Raw genomic sequence first — 17,524 nt, 5'->3', positions numbered from 1 at the left:
AGTTATTCAACTATACCAACTGGAAGAACGAATTAATAACGAAACAAAAAAAGTCGAGTCACACTGTTTATCTGTCTGAATAAGTAGTAAGCAATTTAAACAGATTTATGAAAAAAAATCTACGTTTCAAATTTTTTTTTCAGTTTCAAAAAAAAATGTTTTGATGGACATTGGCAGTACTGCATTTTCAGCATTTAAGAACAAATTTGCAACACAACTGAAAAATGAAAAAATACTCAAAACATTAAAAAACTGTTTTTAATAGACAGAATATTATATTAATTTAATTCAAAAAACGGATCAACTGGGAAAACCATAAGTATTGAAAACAAATAAAACCTTTATAAATATTCTCCAAAAACATCAGAACATCATTACACAACTCATATAGGTGATTTGGAGGAAAACGTTAACATTTTCTTGGACTGTGTGTTGGGTGTTATTATTGTTTAGTGAACATTTTATCAATGTTTTCGAAAAAATTCCGAGTGCCACGCAATTGTTGGTCGATTGGATTGGAAGCTAATCCAATCATCATTGCAAATCAATTTAATGAAACGGGAAAGAATGAAAATAAATTCCAACTTTTGTTATAAAGAACGACAAGTGTCAATCATTGTCATTTCAAGGGGACGAATAAATAACCAAAAAATTTTGAATCAGTGGCAAGTTAAAATTTTTGAAAAACAGTGAACAATTGATCTTAGTTTTAAAATGCACAACTGTGTGTGCTATAGCATAATCTTAACACTTTGTTATGAATTAAATTAAATTTTCCTTCAAAAACGGCATTTCGGTGGAGTGAATCTATATACCGTACGACTGCAACAGTTGCAATTTTTGAATGAAACCCTTCCGAGAACAAAACTCGGTTTTATTAATATCTGGTTATACTTTGGAAACGTGGTTAATTAGAAACACTTCAAAATTTTCGGAAAATCAAACAACTTTATTACACATTCAGCATTATTATAAACTCGTTTCTGTTACAGAACATCATCATAAATAGATTCTGAGTTCATGTTTATTATGCTCAACATGCGATTTTTCAAATGATCTTTCGGTTTAGAAATATTTTATCCATTTGTAGAATCAGAAGTTTCTGCGATCAACTCATATCAGATTGCGTTTCATAAGTTTTCTGTTTTGGAAACTCATGTTGATTCAAACGGTTTTCGTAGGAATTCGTTATGTGACACCCAAAAACAAATTAAACAAAAGCCAATTTGTAATTTCTCACAAAATTGTAAAATGCTGACAACAATCTCGTTAATCTTGCAGGGAGTGTCGGTGCAAAACTGGACAAGAAAGTTGGAAACCCTGAACACTATTACATCAAAATCTTCTTAACTAGATAATCGATTCATTGAAAAATAACCGGAACTGAAAAAACAATGCTCAAGGAGTTCTGGAATTAAGGGTAACGGTATGGTTCCACAATTCACTAGATAATATAAATTTGTAACGTGAAAAAAAGTTTCTAAAACAGTAATCATTATCTAATTGCAGATTGGATAGGAAATCATGGCGCCGGTTCACTGTTTCAAAAACATTATGTTTATGGACCTTACAAATCTCAATAATGTGTTGTGTTTTAAAAACTTAATTTCAACAAAAATGCTGGAAACGTTTTTGTTATGTTTGTAGTAAACCCACCAAAAAATATTGCAATAGAGCGTACTTACAATAGCGCTGAAACAATAACTTCTAAATTTAATTTCTGCATTTTCACTATCATTCTTTGAATGTTCTGGAGAAGACCATCAACAGTACTGCGATTCCAAGAAAATATATAAATTTCGCATAGTGGGATTCATTAATAGTTATCGAAAAAGAATCCAGTTTCAGTAAGTTTTGAAAGTTTTGTGTAAGCTTCAAAAATAGTTGTATCGAAACGTTGGATTTATTTCGTACTGTTTTAAGAGCAGTTTCAAAAATAAGTTTTACAAAGGAAGATCCAGTTTACAAAAGTGAAAGAGCTACATTTGTATGGGTCAACCTTCATTTGAAAAATGTTTTCTTCCTGTACCGTCTCAAAAACTATTTCTGTTGAAACAACACTTCTGGCTAACCAAAAATGCGGCGGAAACACATGTAAATGAAATCATGACGTTTTGAAAATATTTTAAAACAGTTTTTTCCGTTAGATTTAAAAAATTGGAAAACAAAAACACATAAAACTTCTATTTCAACATCTCCATTTAAAACAAAAGATGTTAGATTGAAATTGCTACTGTCAAACATACATATGAATCACCTTGTTCAAATTGCTTACTCGCTGGCAGTAGGTTTCCAAATCTCGATTTTGAAGGGGATTTCCGATCAGGATATTCGTGAGGGATTATTTTTTTATTTGATTCCAGAGTAGTTCGAAGAAAGTAGAAACGGGAAAATTGTGTATGAATGGAAACGGTGTTCTTCATACTTGTCAACCGGGCCGAAACGTGCCGACACAGGCCGGCGCGTAACTCGCTGAAATGAGCTGAAAAATATACCAAAATGTAGATCTCGACGAGTTCTATGCCCGTGACTTGCTAGGGGCCGGATGGCTTTTCGTTAATGTGCCGCGGGCCGGGAAAAAGTGCCAAAAAACGCGGAAATGGCCAAAAAAGCCATTCTAGCCCGGCCCGCGGCATATTAACGAATAGACATCCGGCCCGTAGTAGGTGACAGACATAGAACTCGTCGAGATCTACATTTTGGTATATTTTTCAGCTCATAATATTCATCTTGACGCGAGTTACGAGCCGGCCCGGTTGACAAGTATGGTTTTCTCACCCTACCTTAAAAACCCAAGACTAAATCGAAAAGGTTCTAGAAAAAGATTAGTTTTAATAAAGCGGAAATAAAATTTAATTTTGAGACCAAACACATTAAACACATATCGACAATCTTGTCTGGTTAGAACTTGCTGAAATTAAACTATTCAGGTTTGTACGAAGAAATTTTTCACAAAATTTTGTTTTTATCAATCAAAAAACTACGTTTTCCACTAAACCTTATTCACAATCAAAAAAAAAATAAAATTTTTCCATTATGGAGACGTTTCAAAACATGCATGAAACAGGAATAAGTTGCAAAACAAGGAACCTCTTAACCGATTTCACTGTTTGTATAGCTTTTTAAACTACTACTTTGGTGTATTTGTACTGATCCCAGTCCCACAGGCGTTTTGCATATCTACGAATTTGGTATCTACTGAATCCCAAAAATGTTGCAGTTAAAAAAATGAAACCAATTTTAATTTTGTGGTTAATGTAATTGAACATTTATAGAAACCGGCATTTTTTCAAAATCAAATAAGTTTCATAGTTTAATTGAAAATGAGAGAACACACTCTATTGGCAGTCGGAAATTATCTAGAGAAAATCTAAAATCCAGGTTTTTGCCTAATTATTTCGTTTGGTCTGTAATATCCTTTCTAAAACTAGGAAAAATTTCGTGAAACACATTTTTTCTACTGTTTCTCTAACATTTCAACATTGTGTTAAAACTTGTCGCTACTGATTAAATGAATTTTTTATTGATCACTTGTGGTACCTTGTTTCATATTGCAAACGCTTATGCTCCGAGCTCACAGCAATTGGAACAGTCGTGTTGATGTCATACTCAAATTCGAAAAATTAAAAAACATCAACAATAAGAAATTGGAAAACTACACTAATCGTATAATTATCAAGCTTATAAGCAACAGAAAAATGATATTATTCAAACTGGTTTTCATAACGAGATTAGAGATACAAATTAAATTTAAGAGTGTGGATTTTTGTGTTTGTGTTTCGTAATTTTTGAGCTCAATACGCCAACTTTGAAAAGGTCAGAGCAAAAAAACCATTTAAAATAAATTTTGGCCACCAATGTAACTATTTTCCATTTCATTAAAGAAGTTCTGTATTCGTGTAATGAATTTTTCAATAAGTACAGCACAATACAGTGAATCCAACAATTACTGAATCAGCAACAGGTTACAATCGGAAAAATATTGCTTTTTTTTCGATAAAAAGACAAAATTTTATATTTTTAGTATAAAACTTCCTCAATTTCAAGGAGGGTAACATAATAATGAAATTGACTTGAATGACGATTATTATATCCGAACCTGAGCATACGTTTCCATTTTTAACATTTGAAATAAAAAATATTGTAGAATGTGGCAAATCAACATCTTGAAGTTCACCTACAATGTCAAATAAATCCTGAGAAAAAGAAAAAAGAATGTGAAAGAGCGCAAACAATTTTTGAATAAAATGTTAGTTGAGTCACCAATCTCAGAAAACACAAGCACAAAACAAACTTTCATAATTCGTAAAATTTTAAACGTAAACTCGGTCAATGTCGAACAATTTTGCCAAACAAACAAACAATAAGAAGCACATTCAAAACAGAAAAAAAAACCTGGAAAAGTTAGATAAGCTCAACTTTTTTTAAACAAAAAATACAAAAAGAGATATTCAAAATACAAAGAAAAAAGTTGAGTTTTTTTGCGTGTTCAAATGATTTATATCAAATGACAAGACTATACAATAATTAAACGTATTTTTGGATGAATTGAAAAATTGTTTTGAAACGGCAAGAAATTTCACAAGGGTGTCATAAGGAATTAATGAAACATCTAAAAAGGCACTAATTTTTTCTTGCTTTGAACAACTCTTTTTGTATTTTTGCATAACTTTGAACGTACTATCTCAACAACTTTTTTATCATTATGAGAAACTGCTAATTTGAGTAACGTTTTAAGGATTTAAAAAAATAATTTTGAGAAAAGATTTTATGAATTAAAATTTTAAAGAAGAGTTCTGGAGCGAAAGAAAAATTCGGAACAATGTTTAAAATAGAATCACTATTTTCTTAACAACTGGAACGGTAATTTTTTTTTAATACCTAATAATATAACAACTAAAAGTTGTAACGAAAAGCAAAGATTTCGTACAACGTTGTCCGGGTGTGCTCCACGTTTCTTTTTATGTCCCAGTATTTATTTAATCTTTTTTGTTTGCTACTTTTTTGCTTTGAAGGGAGACTATTATTGCATAACTTCGAGTTCTAAACACAAAAGACAACTTCTGTAAACATCAAGGAATATAACCAAATTGAACTACGTGAGTTGAAAAAAGCCAGTCAATGTAACGAACTTGAAGCGGTATAAAATCAGAGAGAATCGATACTTAGTGTTCACGGCATTTAAAGCGAAAGGCAGTATTATCTACTAAAAATCTATAATAGTTGAATCTATAATAGTTAGACCAAAACATACAATGCGAATATGCATGGCAAGTACATATTGGCCCGTTTCAAAACAGTCACTTATGTTAAGACTTGATATATCACACGTTTTGTAAAACACGTTGTGTAAACACATTTTACAGTCAATCCGTGATTGAGTTTCTGGAGAATCATAAAAAGAAACCAGGAGAACCCACTAGAGCAACAAAAAAATCCTGTTTTTAAGGATTACTGTAGGAAAAATTTCTGCAGTGTTTTCGACAAGATGATTCATCTTCTTTCCAAGCAAATTATGACATAAAAGAAAAAAATGTTAATGGGTTTTGCATCAAATAATATCTCCGGAGCAGAGATTATCGATTTGATGGAACAGAAGAAAACATTTATTGATGCACAATTTTGAAAAGCGGGTAAAAGGGGAGAATTAGCAACGATGAGTTTAAAGCAAAAAATTATAGTTTTGAAACAGTGGAAAAGAGATGTTTCCTCTCAGGTTCTTGTAGAGAAAGCGTCACTTACTACTCTTGAATTACCGTTTTCCCCCGCTTGTTTTCATGTATCAACCTTTGTGTAAATTGATATGAACATTACGGGTTCAATTTCCGATGCTTTATTGTCGTTGTTCACGAGTAGCATTGCCTTGAATTGCCGTCTTATCACTAGTTTTCTATGGAATATAAAGTTATCTGACAGTTCTTTGTGTCTCTTCAATCGTTGCAGTACCATTCTCACACAAAGACATAACATTTAAATGATTCGAATGAAATTGGAAAAGTTTATTTATTTCTTTTTTTCAGTTGATCCGGTTCTATTTTGGAAACTGACCGGTCCTCCACTAATGGTGGCTTAGTAATTAAAAAAGGAAAAACACGAAGTCTGCACTAAATTTGAAAAAGTAATTTCACTGCTAGCGTTGATTTGAAACATAACGATCTCAAAAATTTGAGTTGAGTTGAGTTTGATAGACGCGTTTTGTTGATTGAATAAATTATTCAATTCAATGTCATTTGAGATATTGTCCTCGTTGAATTGTGATGTTCGTCATGTGCCTGAATGATAAGTTTCTGGGAACAGAAAAAAAATCGAGAAAAGAACTGTTCTCATAGTCTCCCCGTGTTCTCATAGTCTCCCCGTGTTCTCATAGTCTCCCCGTGTTCTCATAGTCTCCCCGTGTTCTCATAGTCTCCCCGTGTTCACATAGTCTCCCCGTGTTCTCATAGTCTCCCCGTGTTCAGGTCCTGAGAGGTCGTCTCTCCCAACCCTCCCTCATCGATATTTTATTGATTTTTTTCTACTCTATATTCTGCTGTATTATCAATATTGCGATGCTGAAACACGGCCCCCCTAGCCTTAAAAGGGCTCTCACGGATTCTGATATTATCGACGGTTATGTTGCCTACGAAGACTACAGGAAGCTTTACGATCATGTCGTGAAACTGACCCACCAAATCAATGAACTTCAATCTAGCCTGATGGAATCCGCGTCCGCCAAAGTCAGCGAAAGGCTGACCGACACTTGTCCTATCCTTCCAGACCCATTTCCTATCGGACAGCCGGTTAGTTTAATTGTTCGCGACGATGTCTTCACTGATCCCTCCACGAATACCAAATCCTACGCTAACGCTGCTTCGAATGGTTTGGCTAAGCCTATCGATACACTTTCTATTGCTAAAGAGGCCGCTAAAATCATGGACAAGGCCACTCGGGCCGTTGTCGAGAGGATGCCAGATAATAAAGAAGACCCTGATCAAGAGAAGTTGGACCTGGTTTTTTTCACTAAATTCAGTACCACTCACGGACTGCCGGTGCCTTCCGAAGCTCATCGTCACTTTTCAAATACCGCCTGTCGCCCACTGAAACTCCAGTTCGCTAACAACGCCGAGCGTGACAAATTTCTTCATGGTTTCTACAAAGTTAAAAACTCCGACCCGTCTCTCTCGTCCATCCAGAATCGCCCACGAGCTCGGAGAGATCTCACTAAGGAGGAGCTGAAAAGACTTTACGAATCGAGAAAGTTCGTATACGATAACAATCTGAAGGAAAAGTCTTCCAAGTATATCATGGTGGATATCGACTACAAGCTGAACCGTAACCCTCGCCCTTTTATCTAGATGCCTGTCATCCTCCTTTTCCCCTACTCTCTTCTCCCACGTTCGTTCCTCCATCTAATTCTCCTTCTTCTCTCATCTCTCCTTCTCATTCCTATCTCACTCAGTCTTCCCCTGCCATCCAATCCAGACAGTCTGACATAAGCATAGATTTTCTACTTTCCAACGTTCGCGGTGCCGCTACTCTATCCAAAATTTGCCTCATCATCGACTTCTTCCGATCCTCCAACCATCTCCTCCTAGCATTAACCGAAACCTTCCTTGATCAAACAGTATCATCTGCTCTTTTCACCTTTCCTGATATAAATATCGTTAGGTTTGACCGCGATCCCTCCCTACATCATAAGTCTCGAGGAGGCGGAGTCGCAATTTTGTCCAAAAGCAGTATCACCGTCTCTCCAATTGAAATTAATTCAGCAGTCCACTATCCTCTCCACAAGTCTGAAATTCTTTCCTGCAAGATTGCCCCAGCCGCTGCTTCTTCTTCTAACTTCGCCCCATTTACTATATGCCTTGTTTATAGACCACCCGACTCACGCATCCTTGAGTCCGAAGCCCTCTTGAATCACCTTAATACTATCCTTCCTCTCAAATCATGTCTCCTAATCTGGGATTTCAGTTTTCCCGAAATAGTCTGGTCTCAAAAATCTCATGCCCCTCACAAGTTCCAAAGCTTTCTAGATTCCCGTGGCTTTGCTCAGCTCACCAACTTCCCCACCAGAATTGGCACTACTTCTTCGAACATTCTTGACCTCATTATCACATCCAACGATTTTCCCATCTATAAATTAGAAAGCAGTCCACCTCTTCTCAATTCAGATCATCTCAGCGTGCATTGTGTATTCGGGCCCCCCATTACAAACTCTAATACATCCAGACCTTTACCCACTTGTCGCAATCGCCTTGACTACCGTAAATGCGATTTCAAAGCCCTTAACTCCTCACTTGCCTCTACTGATTGGGATCTTCTACTCAGCACCCTCCCATCAGCATCTGACAAATACGATACATTTATCTCATTACTTTCCAATCTAATTTCCTCCCACACCCCCTTCATGTCTCCTGTCAAAACCCGTGGTCCCTCTAACCTCTCTAGGCAGCTCAAACGGGTTCGCGCCTCATATTCTAAAGCTCTTAAGCTATCCACTCCTCCCCCTGCTCTAATTCAAAAATTCAAAGCGCGAATCAAGAATATCCAACATAGTATGAAAATAAAATTACACCGCCGCGAAAACTATATCCTCGCCTCCCTCCACAGTAGGTCATCTCGTACCTTAATTAACTCACGGGTAAAGTGCAGGTCTGCAATCCCACATCTTTCCGTAGGCAATGAATTGATTACTTCGGATTCCGCAAAAGCTTCCATTTTCTCGACTGAATTTCTATCAAATTATAATTCCACTGGCTCCTCCTCCCCATCCTTCTTGACCACAAAGACCTCATCTTCCCCCCATACACTCCCACTCATGGATCTTTTTCCTCCCTGGGTTATAGAGCAAGCTATCTCCAAGATTCCTCCCAAATGTGGTTTCTCAGTTCATTTAGCCAATTACTACGTTATCAAACAATGCGCCACTACCCTTGCCCTCCCTCTCTCTATAATTTTCTCTGAGTCTTTTAAAACCTCTACTGTTCCCAAAGCCTGGTTACACGCCACTATTATACCCGTCTTCAAGAAAGGTAATCCCTCCTCGCCTCAAAATTACCGTCCCATAAGTTTAACAGATCCCTTCGCGCGCCTTTTCGAAAGAATAATCTGTCGTCAAATTAGATTGGACGTAGGCCACCAGTTCAGCGTTCACCAGCATGGGTTCCTTCCCCGTCGCTCTTGCCCCAGCTCTCTTGTTTACTCTACGTCCAACTACAAAAGGATTCTCAAAGACCACCAGACTGTTGACGTAGTCTTTTTCGATTTTCGGAAAGCATTTGACCAAGTAAACCACACCCTCTTGCTCCAAAAACTTAAAGGTTTTGGTGTCCCCCTACAATACGTTTCCTGGTTCCAATCCTTTCTGAAGGATCGTACTTTCTCCGTCATGGTTAACGGATCTATCGATAGTATAATCTCCCCCATACCCTCTGGAGTTCCCCAAGGTACAGTAGCCGGCCCTCTCCTTTTTTTAATCTTCATAAACGATCTCCTCCTTTCTCTCCCTTCTAGCATACACTTTGCCGCTTTTGCGGATGATATCAAGCTGTATTCTCATGACTCGATACTTTTACAATCTGGTATTGACATTGTTTCCGAATGGGCCTCTGCCAACTCCCTCCCTCTGGCTCACACAAAAACCACTCTCCTTAGGCTCGGTGCTAAAAACCCGGGTCATCATTACCATATAGACTCCATCCCCATCACCGAATCCGCAGTAGTACGGGACTTAGGATTATTAACAGACTCTCATTTGAAATTTGATAGCCATATCGCCAAAACTTCCTCATTAGCTATCCTTCGCTGCAGCCAACTACTCAAGTCATTCCGATCTCGATCACTTCCTCTCTACAAGCACTTATTCAACACCTACGTCCTTCCAGTTCTTGAATATTGCTCAGCTGTCTACTCTCCTTCTCCCTCTAGCACTCTCTCTCATAAACTAGAAAAACCTCTCCGATCTTTCACCAGGAAAGTTCTTCAGAGATGTAACATTCGCTATACTTCCTATCTAAACCGTCTTGAGATTCTTGATTTATACTCCCTCCGTCACCGTCGTCTTAAATCTCAATTAATACTCCTCTATAAAATAATTTGCGGCGCCACTTTCTTTCCTGAAATCCACTCTTATGTCAGACTGTCTAACTCTAACCGACGACCCATGACCCTCATTTGTATTAGACCACAAGTAAATGATTTCTTCTCTTCCACTGTCCCCATCTGGAATTCCATCACATCTAATTGCCCTGAATTTCTCTCCCCCGGTAAATTTATCTCCCTTCTTGAACAATCCATTAATCGATTATAAGTTTGAACTCTCTCTCTCTCCCACCCCCATGTATTATATTGCTCACTCACCCGCCTCTCCCATTTTTAACGGTCTGTCACTATAATTTAATTTATCCTTCTCTAAATTCTTCCACCACCACTTTCACAGTTCGGTTTTATAATCCTTACCCCAATCCTATCTTGCCATTATGATTCCCAATTTTTTTTTATTTTTTATTTGTTCCCCCCCCCCCCCCCCCCTACCTGGTCTGTCGCCTCGTGAGGGGCTTGATCAGGTCTCTAGTGTATAGTATTGATAATTTTTTTTTAGTCAATAAATTAAATTAAATCTGAAAAAAGAAAGTCTCTGCAAAAAACTTACAGTTATCGAAACGTTTGAAATGGAATTCCGGAAAACAATCTCATTGATCCTATTGATGAGTGACCGTGTTTGACATTAGAAGAAGGGGATTCGACGGGTTGTTGAAGAAGTACACATTTCATTCATTTTTACATTCGAAAATTATGAAACTGAAAAATGTTTGGCTTTTTTTTCCTTGGTTTCACTTTGATGGTTAACAGTTCTCCACTTATAACTGTCCATTGAAAATCAGGGAAACTGAAAATAGAACGTTGTAAGATCATAACCTTGATTTTTAGAAGGAAGCTGATGATACATCGGGAAAACAGGTTTTTGTTTTGTGATTTTTTATCATGTTTCATGTAGAGGATAGTAGATATAACAAGCTTCGTATCCAATTAAATAGAACTTGAAATCGGAATTTAGGAATTCAGAAAAGTTGAATTTGTGGGATGACATTGTGTAATTTTTTTGGCAGTGCGACCATAAATTGTTAAAGAGAAACATTCGAATAAAATTCTATACTCAAGGCAGGAATATATTGTTGTTCTCAATTTCTCCAGATTAAGGCAACTATCTGAAACAGTTTTATTTTGAGTGAAAAATTTATTTTCACAGGAAATTAGCCGCTGTTCTAATAAATTCATCATATTTGAAGAAATCCATAGCGGATGGCACTGCACGTTGTAGAAACATGAATGACTGAACGGTTTCTGAAATACTACTTTTACGACTTCTAGAAATTTACAAAGTATTCTTTAAAATCCAAGAATACATTACTTCTCGAAGTTTCTTCCTTTCAAACATCTGCACTTTTCTAACATTTAACCACTATCTTTATCAGCCCTTGCACTATACTCGCAGGAATCAAGTTTGAAAACGTAATTTTACTGTGTGGATTTGAAACATAAGATCTGGTTACCACAAAAAGTTGATGTGAGTTTTCCATCTTTTTTCCGTTATGTCCAATGGTAGTAACTGGATTAACAGACACGTTTTGTTGATTTTGTCAATTATTCGAATACAAACGAAAAATCAAAATACGGTACTTTATTAAGGCACTCATACTCTATCAGTTGATTTGATGCCGCTCGACGTTCATATACAAACGATTGTGAGCTTGAATTTAAAAAAAAAGCTCAATTATTTTTCTAACAATTTATTGTAATTCAAGATATCGTCTACACGGAATTGAGTTCTTCTACACATGAGTGTGAATATCGTTTGTTTTTATTCAGAAACGAAAAATAGGGTTTGAGATCATATAATAAATTGTTGTTCTCAATTTCTCCTGTTAAAGGCATCTATCTGAAACAACTTTATTTTGAGTGATAAATTTACTTTTCACAGTGGAATAGCCGTTATAAAATCATTACTCTAAGTTGTAGATACAGGAATGACAGGAAAATACTGTTTCTGAATTGCCACTTTGATGATTTCGAGAAAAATGTACGCTTGGAGCCAGTTGAGCATCCTATATAAATACAAATTGAGAGTTTTAGAAAAATTCTTTGATTAGGATTTTCAGAAAAGAGTTTATAAACTCGAAAATGATAATTTCAAGAAACATATAGGCTTTACTGAAATTTGATTACACATTTGGTATTTAGCCATTGATTGGCAGTTATCGTGGAACTTCTTATGACTTTTCTGAAAAAGGATATTATATATTTTACTTCGGCCAGGAATTACGATGCGCTGTAACCAAAAAGTTAAACCAACATTTTTTTAACAGAAAAAATAATAGTATATGATTTGGTGGTTATTTTTCTTGAAAATTTAATCCTTCATTTGAGAAAAATAAAAAATGTTTTTTGCAAATTTACATTTTTGACAATTCTAAGTTATTATTTACAAATGTCATTAAAACTCCAATCGCACCGAATTTAAATTGACTAACGATTTATCACTGTTTCTAGAAACTGTGAAAAATTGAGAAAAAAGAACTAATGTTCAGTAATTCAGTTGACTAATTGAAACGTGTCGCCGATAAGAGATACAAATAGTTTAGATGTATATATGCATTTTTGCGTAGTTCAACGTGGAAACTAGCACTATTTCATAATGACTTGCTCTTCGTGACTTGATCCCCCCTCGAATTAACTTATGCATTTGTTGACTCTATTAATAAATTAATTGGAACTGGAGAACATTTTCTGACTGTGAGTACAACGATTGTAAAACTAGTAAATGAGACAATAAACAGAACTCAAACCAAATAAAAAAGACACAGAGGAAAATATGTTTCATTGCTTGTTGTGTAGTTAAGTTACATTTTCGAAGCTTGTGCGAATCAGAATAGCGCGGTAACATTTTGGGAGCTTGTAATGGGGTGGAAATATTGGTTTCTATATTAAATCGGACCCCAACTTTGAGAAATCAAGCAATTGGAGCAGAGTCTCGATCGCGGTCTGAAATTAATCTTTTTTTAGGTCATTTCTGAATTCGCACGAAAGGAGAACCGTAACTCGCTTTCTTTCACGAACTTGAGATAACAATCTAGTAAATGCTCACTTCCTATGAATTCCTGAAACAATTTATTTTTCTACCAGCTTATGCTGACGCGCCTTCGGCGCGTTTCCTCGCGGCTACGCCACTTGAGTTGACGTGAAATCTTTTTTATGATAATTTGTATTTCGGAAATGAAAATAAAATGCCGACATTGTGACAAAGATGCGGACAGACCCCACATTCATAGAATTCGAATAGTATTCATAGACTTTACCCATTAAATAAATTAAAAATCATATTTAAAAATGCATGAAGTAAACAGAAAATTTTTTACAAACGCAATTAATGCAGTTTAACAGATTCGGTGGCTCATTGACCACACAAGATGAGTAACGAAAATAGGAAATGAACCAGAGGAATTGTTATTCAACGGCTGATGCATCTTTGAACAAAAATAAAAAATCCATTCAATCATTAAAACTCGTTCTAATTACAGTGAGATTGTACTCCATCAATTATGAATTCGTAGAAACCGCTAAAAATAGTGAAGTCAACGCCGTAACTGTATTTTCCCTAGCGCTCGAAATGGGGACGCCCACTTTCTGGGGACATCCCATTTTCCGGGACGGGGACGCGCCCCGTCCCACTTTTTGGGGACGGGGACGCGCCCCGTCCCGGCGATCGGGGACGGGGACGATCCCCGTCCCACACTATGGGGACGGGGCGCGTCCCCGTCCCGCTTACTGGGGACGGGGATGAGCCCCGTCCCCAATTTTTACTTTGATGCACAACAGATTTTGATTATTTCTTTATACAATGTTAACAATTTCGTTATCAGACATTCATATTAAACGCTGTTGGGAGGTTAATTTTCTGCAGGTGCATGAAATGAAGATAAAAATATGATTTCTTGCATAGGAAGGATTACAAAAGGTTATAAGAGTTTCTAAAAAGTGAACAAAAAATATATTTCACCAGCCAGGAACTGAACCCTCGACCACGGATTCCCAGTCATCTATACTATCCACTAGGCCACGGTGGCGAGTCGCGGCGGTGACCATATGACTGTCAAAAGGAAGGAGGTAGTCGGCTCGACAACAGCTTAGATTCACTACAATTTTCGCGATTTTTCCCAAAATTTCCAATTTCGGTAATCGAAGATGTCCAAAACAGATTTTAATGTTGTTGTTGATAGGGACAAAAGACCTATCTAGAAGATTTTCAAATCTAGAAGATTTATTCCATATCTGGGCGAACTAAACTCAAACCCTGTTCGAAAAAATACTTTCAACTAACGGAAACATCAGAATTCTACTTAAAATTAGTCAAAAATTGATGTTGCACCAAACAAGCAATTGGGACGGGGCACGTCCCCGTCCCCATAGTGTGGGACGGGGCTGAGCCCCGTCCCTACCATCCGGGACGGGGCGCGTCCCCGTCCCCGATCGGCGGGACGGGGCTCGTCCCCGTCCCCAAAAAGTGGGACGGGGCTCAGCCCCGTCCCATCGGGCTGGGACGCGGGACGTCCCATTTCGTCCCATTTCGAGCCCTAATTTTCCCTCGTGTATCATACACTTCTGAAGATGATCTCATGGTTTATTACTGTTTTACCGATAGTTCTTTCAAACATACGATTGGTATTTGACAATAAAACGATTTTTCCTCTTTTATAAGCTGTCACTAAGTAAAACAATAGGACACTTCCATATAAAACAAGATCGTTTAAAAAATTTCGAAATCGAAATAAGAGCACATAGTTCATATTTCATTAGAATTTGTTTTGCTCACAAATCAGCAAATTTTTTTCGTATTCATTATGACAGAATTTCAAAAATAAAAGTAAGGGTTACATTTTCAAAGTTTTTATAAAATTGACAGATAGATAGTCGACATTACTATGTCTTCTCCAAAGAATGTTTCAGTTCTCTAATGTGAAGGAAAAATAAAAATAATGATATTTTCTTAACTTAATGACAGATAGTGCATTGGAAAAGAATGTTAGATAAAATACAGAAATCAACTAGTACACTGAGATGTTTATGGAAAGTACGAAACTGGAACATTCTGATTTTTTGTTCGAACTTCTTGTAAACTTGATTCACCTATAAACTGAAAGAAATTAGTTGCGGAAGCATTGTATTTGTATTTGACAACCTGTTTTTCACAATTATTGGAAACAGTAGAATATTGATAAAACCTAAAAACTTTGGACATGCATCTCAACTAGAGGTAGATTGTTCAGAGATTTAAAGTCATGAAAATACGGTTTTATGTTTTAAGCTTAAGGCCCCAATAGTTTTCATTAATAGTTTTCATTGTGAACATTTTTTAAAAACAAAATTGAATAAATATAAAATCTCTAAAAACCGCTATAATTATCTCAGTGTTCGATAAATTTCTATTTTATCAATGCAATGTAACAGAATAGCAATTTTTGACAGTTAACCAAAATTGAATCCATCATCAAGGATAATGTTCTACTGAACTATTACATGCAAGTCGATACAGAACAACTTTGTTAGTGGAAGTTCCACTGGTTATCATCCTTCATTTATCAGAATGTTATGACAATAAATATTAGCGTAATTGTAAGAAAAATGTTTAAATGAGATTAATCGATAATTATTTGACAACTTGTTGTTTCAAATTGCTCATGAAGCGGGAATTTCTTTTGCGAACAGAACTGTGTGTGCTAACCGATAATCACTTTCCGGCAATTTGCCGGTAAATTTTTGGTATATTCACATTGGAAGAGAAATATCATAACTGTGATTGTAGCTGTTTCTTAGCAGTTAATCAAGATCTTATCATTTAGTTGCATCGACAATTGAGCACTAAGATATTCGTCTGTTCTATCGTCATGCAAATGTGGAAAGTTCACTTTAAACGTTTTCTGTTTTTCTTTCTTAAGAAAGTCGGATAGTTTAGCCCATTTTTATTAGTATCATTTTTGTTTGAATCGTATAAATTTTGAGAAGAAGACTATTTGCGCACTTGTTCCGCAAACACGGTTTGGCACAACCATCCCTGCTGATCCGATTTTGTTAGACAAGTAAATAAATAAACAAATAAATTAATTAAATAAGTAGTTCGGAATCTTATGACTTTTCAAAAACATCAAGAAAAGTGATAAAGGGCCAACCTCGATTCGATTTTTGTCCTACAAGAGTTCAGAATTCAATTTTTTTAACCTTTTCGACAAAAAGTTTTCTAACCAAATTATTCCTTCTCTATAATAGAATTTGTGTAATCTTATGCACATTCCAGTTTATAAAGATTTTCTTCACAAAAGCTGAATCCTGTTAACCAATTGACTAATGTAATGTAAAAAGTGAGTTATTCCTAGTAAAACACAGTGGAAAAAACTTTTTTCTAGATTCCAATATGGCTAAAGGATAACATACATAACTCCAAATATATGTTTTATAGGAATTACTTTAGTGTTAATATAAATACCTAGCAAAGTTCTGAAAATTAAAGTAGGAAATTTACAGTTTAAAATTCATCGTAAACTTGAAAATGAACAGTAGACATCGGTAAATCAAAATTTTCAGTATTCATACAGGAATTTTGCGAATCCAGGTACTTAATTAAAATGAAATTCATGATAGGTATATTTTTATATTTTCCCTGTTCCGTTATTTTGATTTCTTTATACAAGCTTATCGAAGATAATTACTTTTGAATACATAAATAGTTGGAACGATAATGTTTTGTAATCCAACCTCAATGATTTTTAGAGAAGAGTAATGTTAATTTTTTAATAGTGAGTGTTGTGAACATCAACCGCATATTCTATAAACATTATATTGAGAACTTGAAATGGAAAGCATTTGGGAAAAAACAATCCGTTACACAAATGTGAAATATAGTTTAACTGTTTGAAGTTATGTTTCATAATCTACCTCTAATTTTATTTTTTTAGAACATTTTGCAAAAATGTGTTACAAAATCTTGCAATGGTTAAATATCAGCTGATTCCAGGAACATGGAAAAAAATTAGGGATTATTAGGGATTAAAAAGATGAGAAGAGTAATGGAGTTCTTGCGTTATTTGTTTATTTGGGAGTAGGGTTGAGCGGAATTCCGCTTTCCGAATAGAAGATATCAGCTTGAAAAATTTGTTCGCCTACTCGAATTTACTGATATTTTTTTGAAGTTTTCCGCCATTTCAAAAACCGAATTTTGCAAGCATGGTTGGAATTAACTTTTGTCTCTGGCTTATGAAAATTAACATAAACTTTTGAAACAGTAAGAATCTGTGAAAAACAAAAAAAAAACTATTTTCACACCAAAAAGCTGAAAAACGATCTCAAAGAAATCAGGAACAATGCATTCAATTAACAGAGCCCAGAGGTGTTGCATTCAAAACTAAACAAATCATTAAGACTCAGCTCATATTTACGATAAAAGAAGGTACAGTCATCAATTTACAAGCGTTTTCACAATCACTAACTAGTGAGA

General features: G+C 35.7%; 1 protein-coding gene across 1 annotated transcript; it reads left to right on the top strand.

The window, feature by feature from the left end:
* Positions 1-6,548: 6,548 nt before the first annotated feature.
* On the top strand, positions 6,549-7,334 carry GCK72_012454 (uncharacterized protein; the record flags this gene model as incomplete). Its single annotated transcript, XM_003116790.2, has 1 exon — positions 6,549-7,334. One exon carries the CDS (start codon positions 6,549-6,551, stop codon positions 7,332-7,334), a length of 786 nt encoding a protein of 261 aa, XP_003116838.2.
* Positions 7,335-17,524: the final 10,190 nt, after the last annotated feature.

The sequence above is a fragment of the Caenorhabditis remanei genome, chromosome IV (genome assembly GCF_010183535.1).
Source record: "Caenorhabditis remanei strain PX506 chromosome IV, whole genome shotgun sequence".
In the NCBI taxonomy this organism is placed as follows: domain Eukaryota; kingdom Metazoa; phylum Nematoda; class Chromadorea; order Rhabditida; family Rhabditidae; genus Caenorhabditis; species Caenorhabditis remanei.
This window is presented reverse-complemented; position numbering and strand designations above follow the sequence as displayed.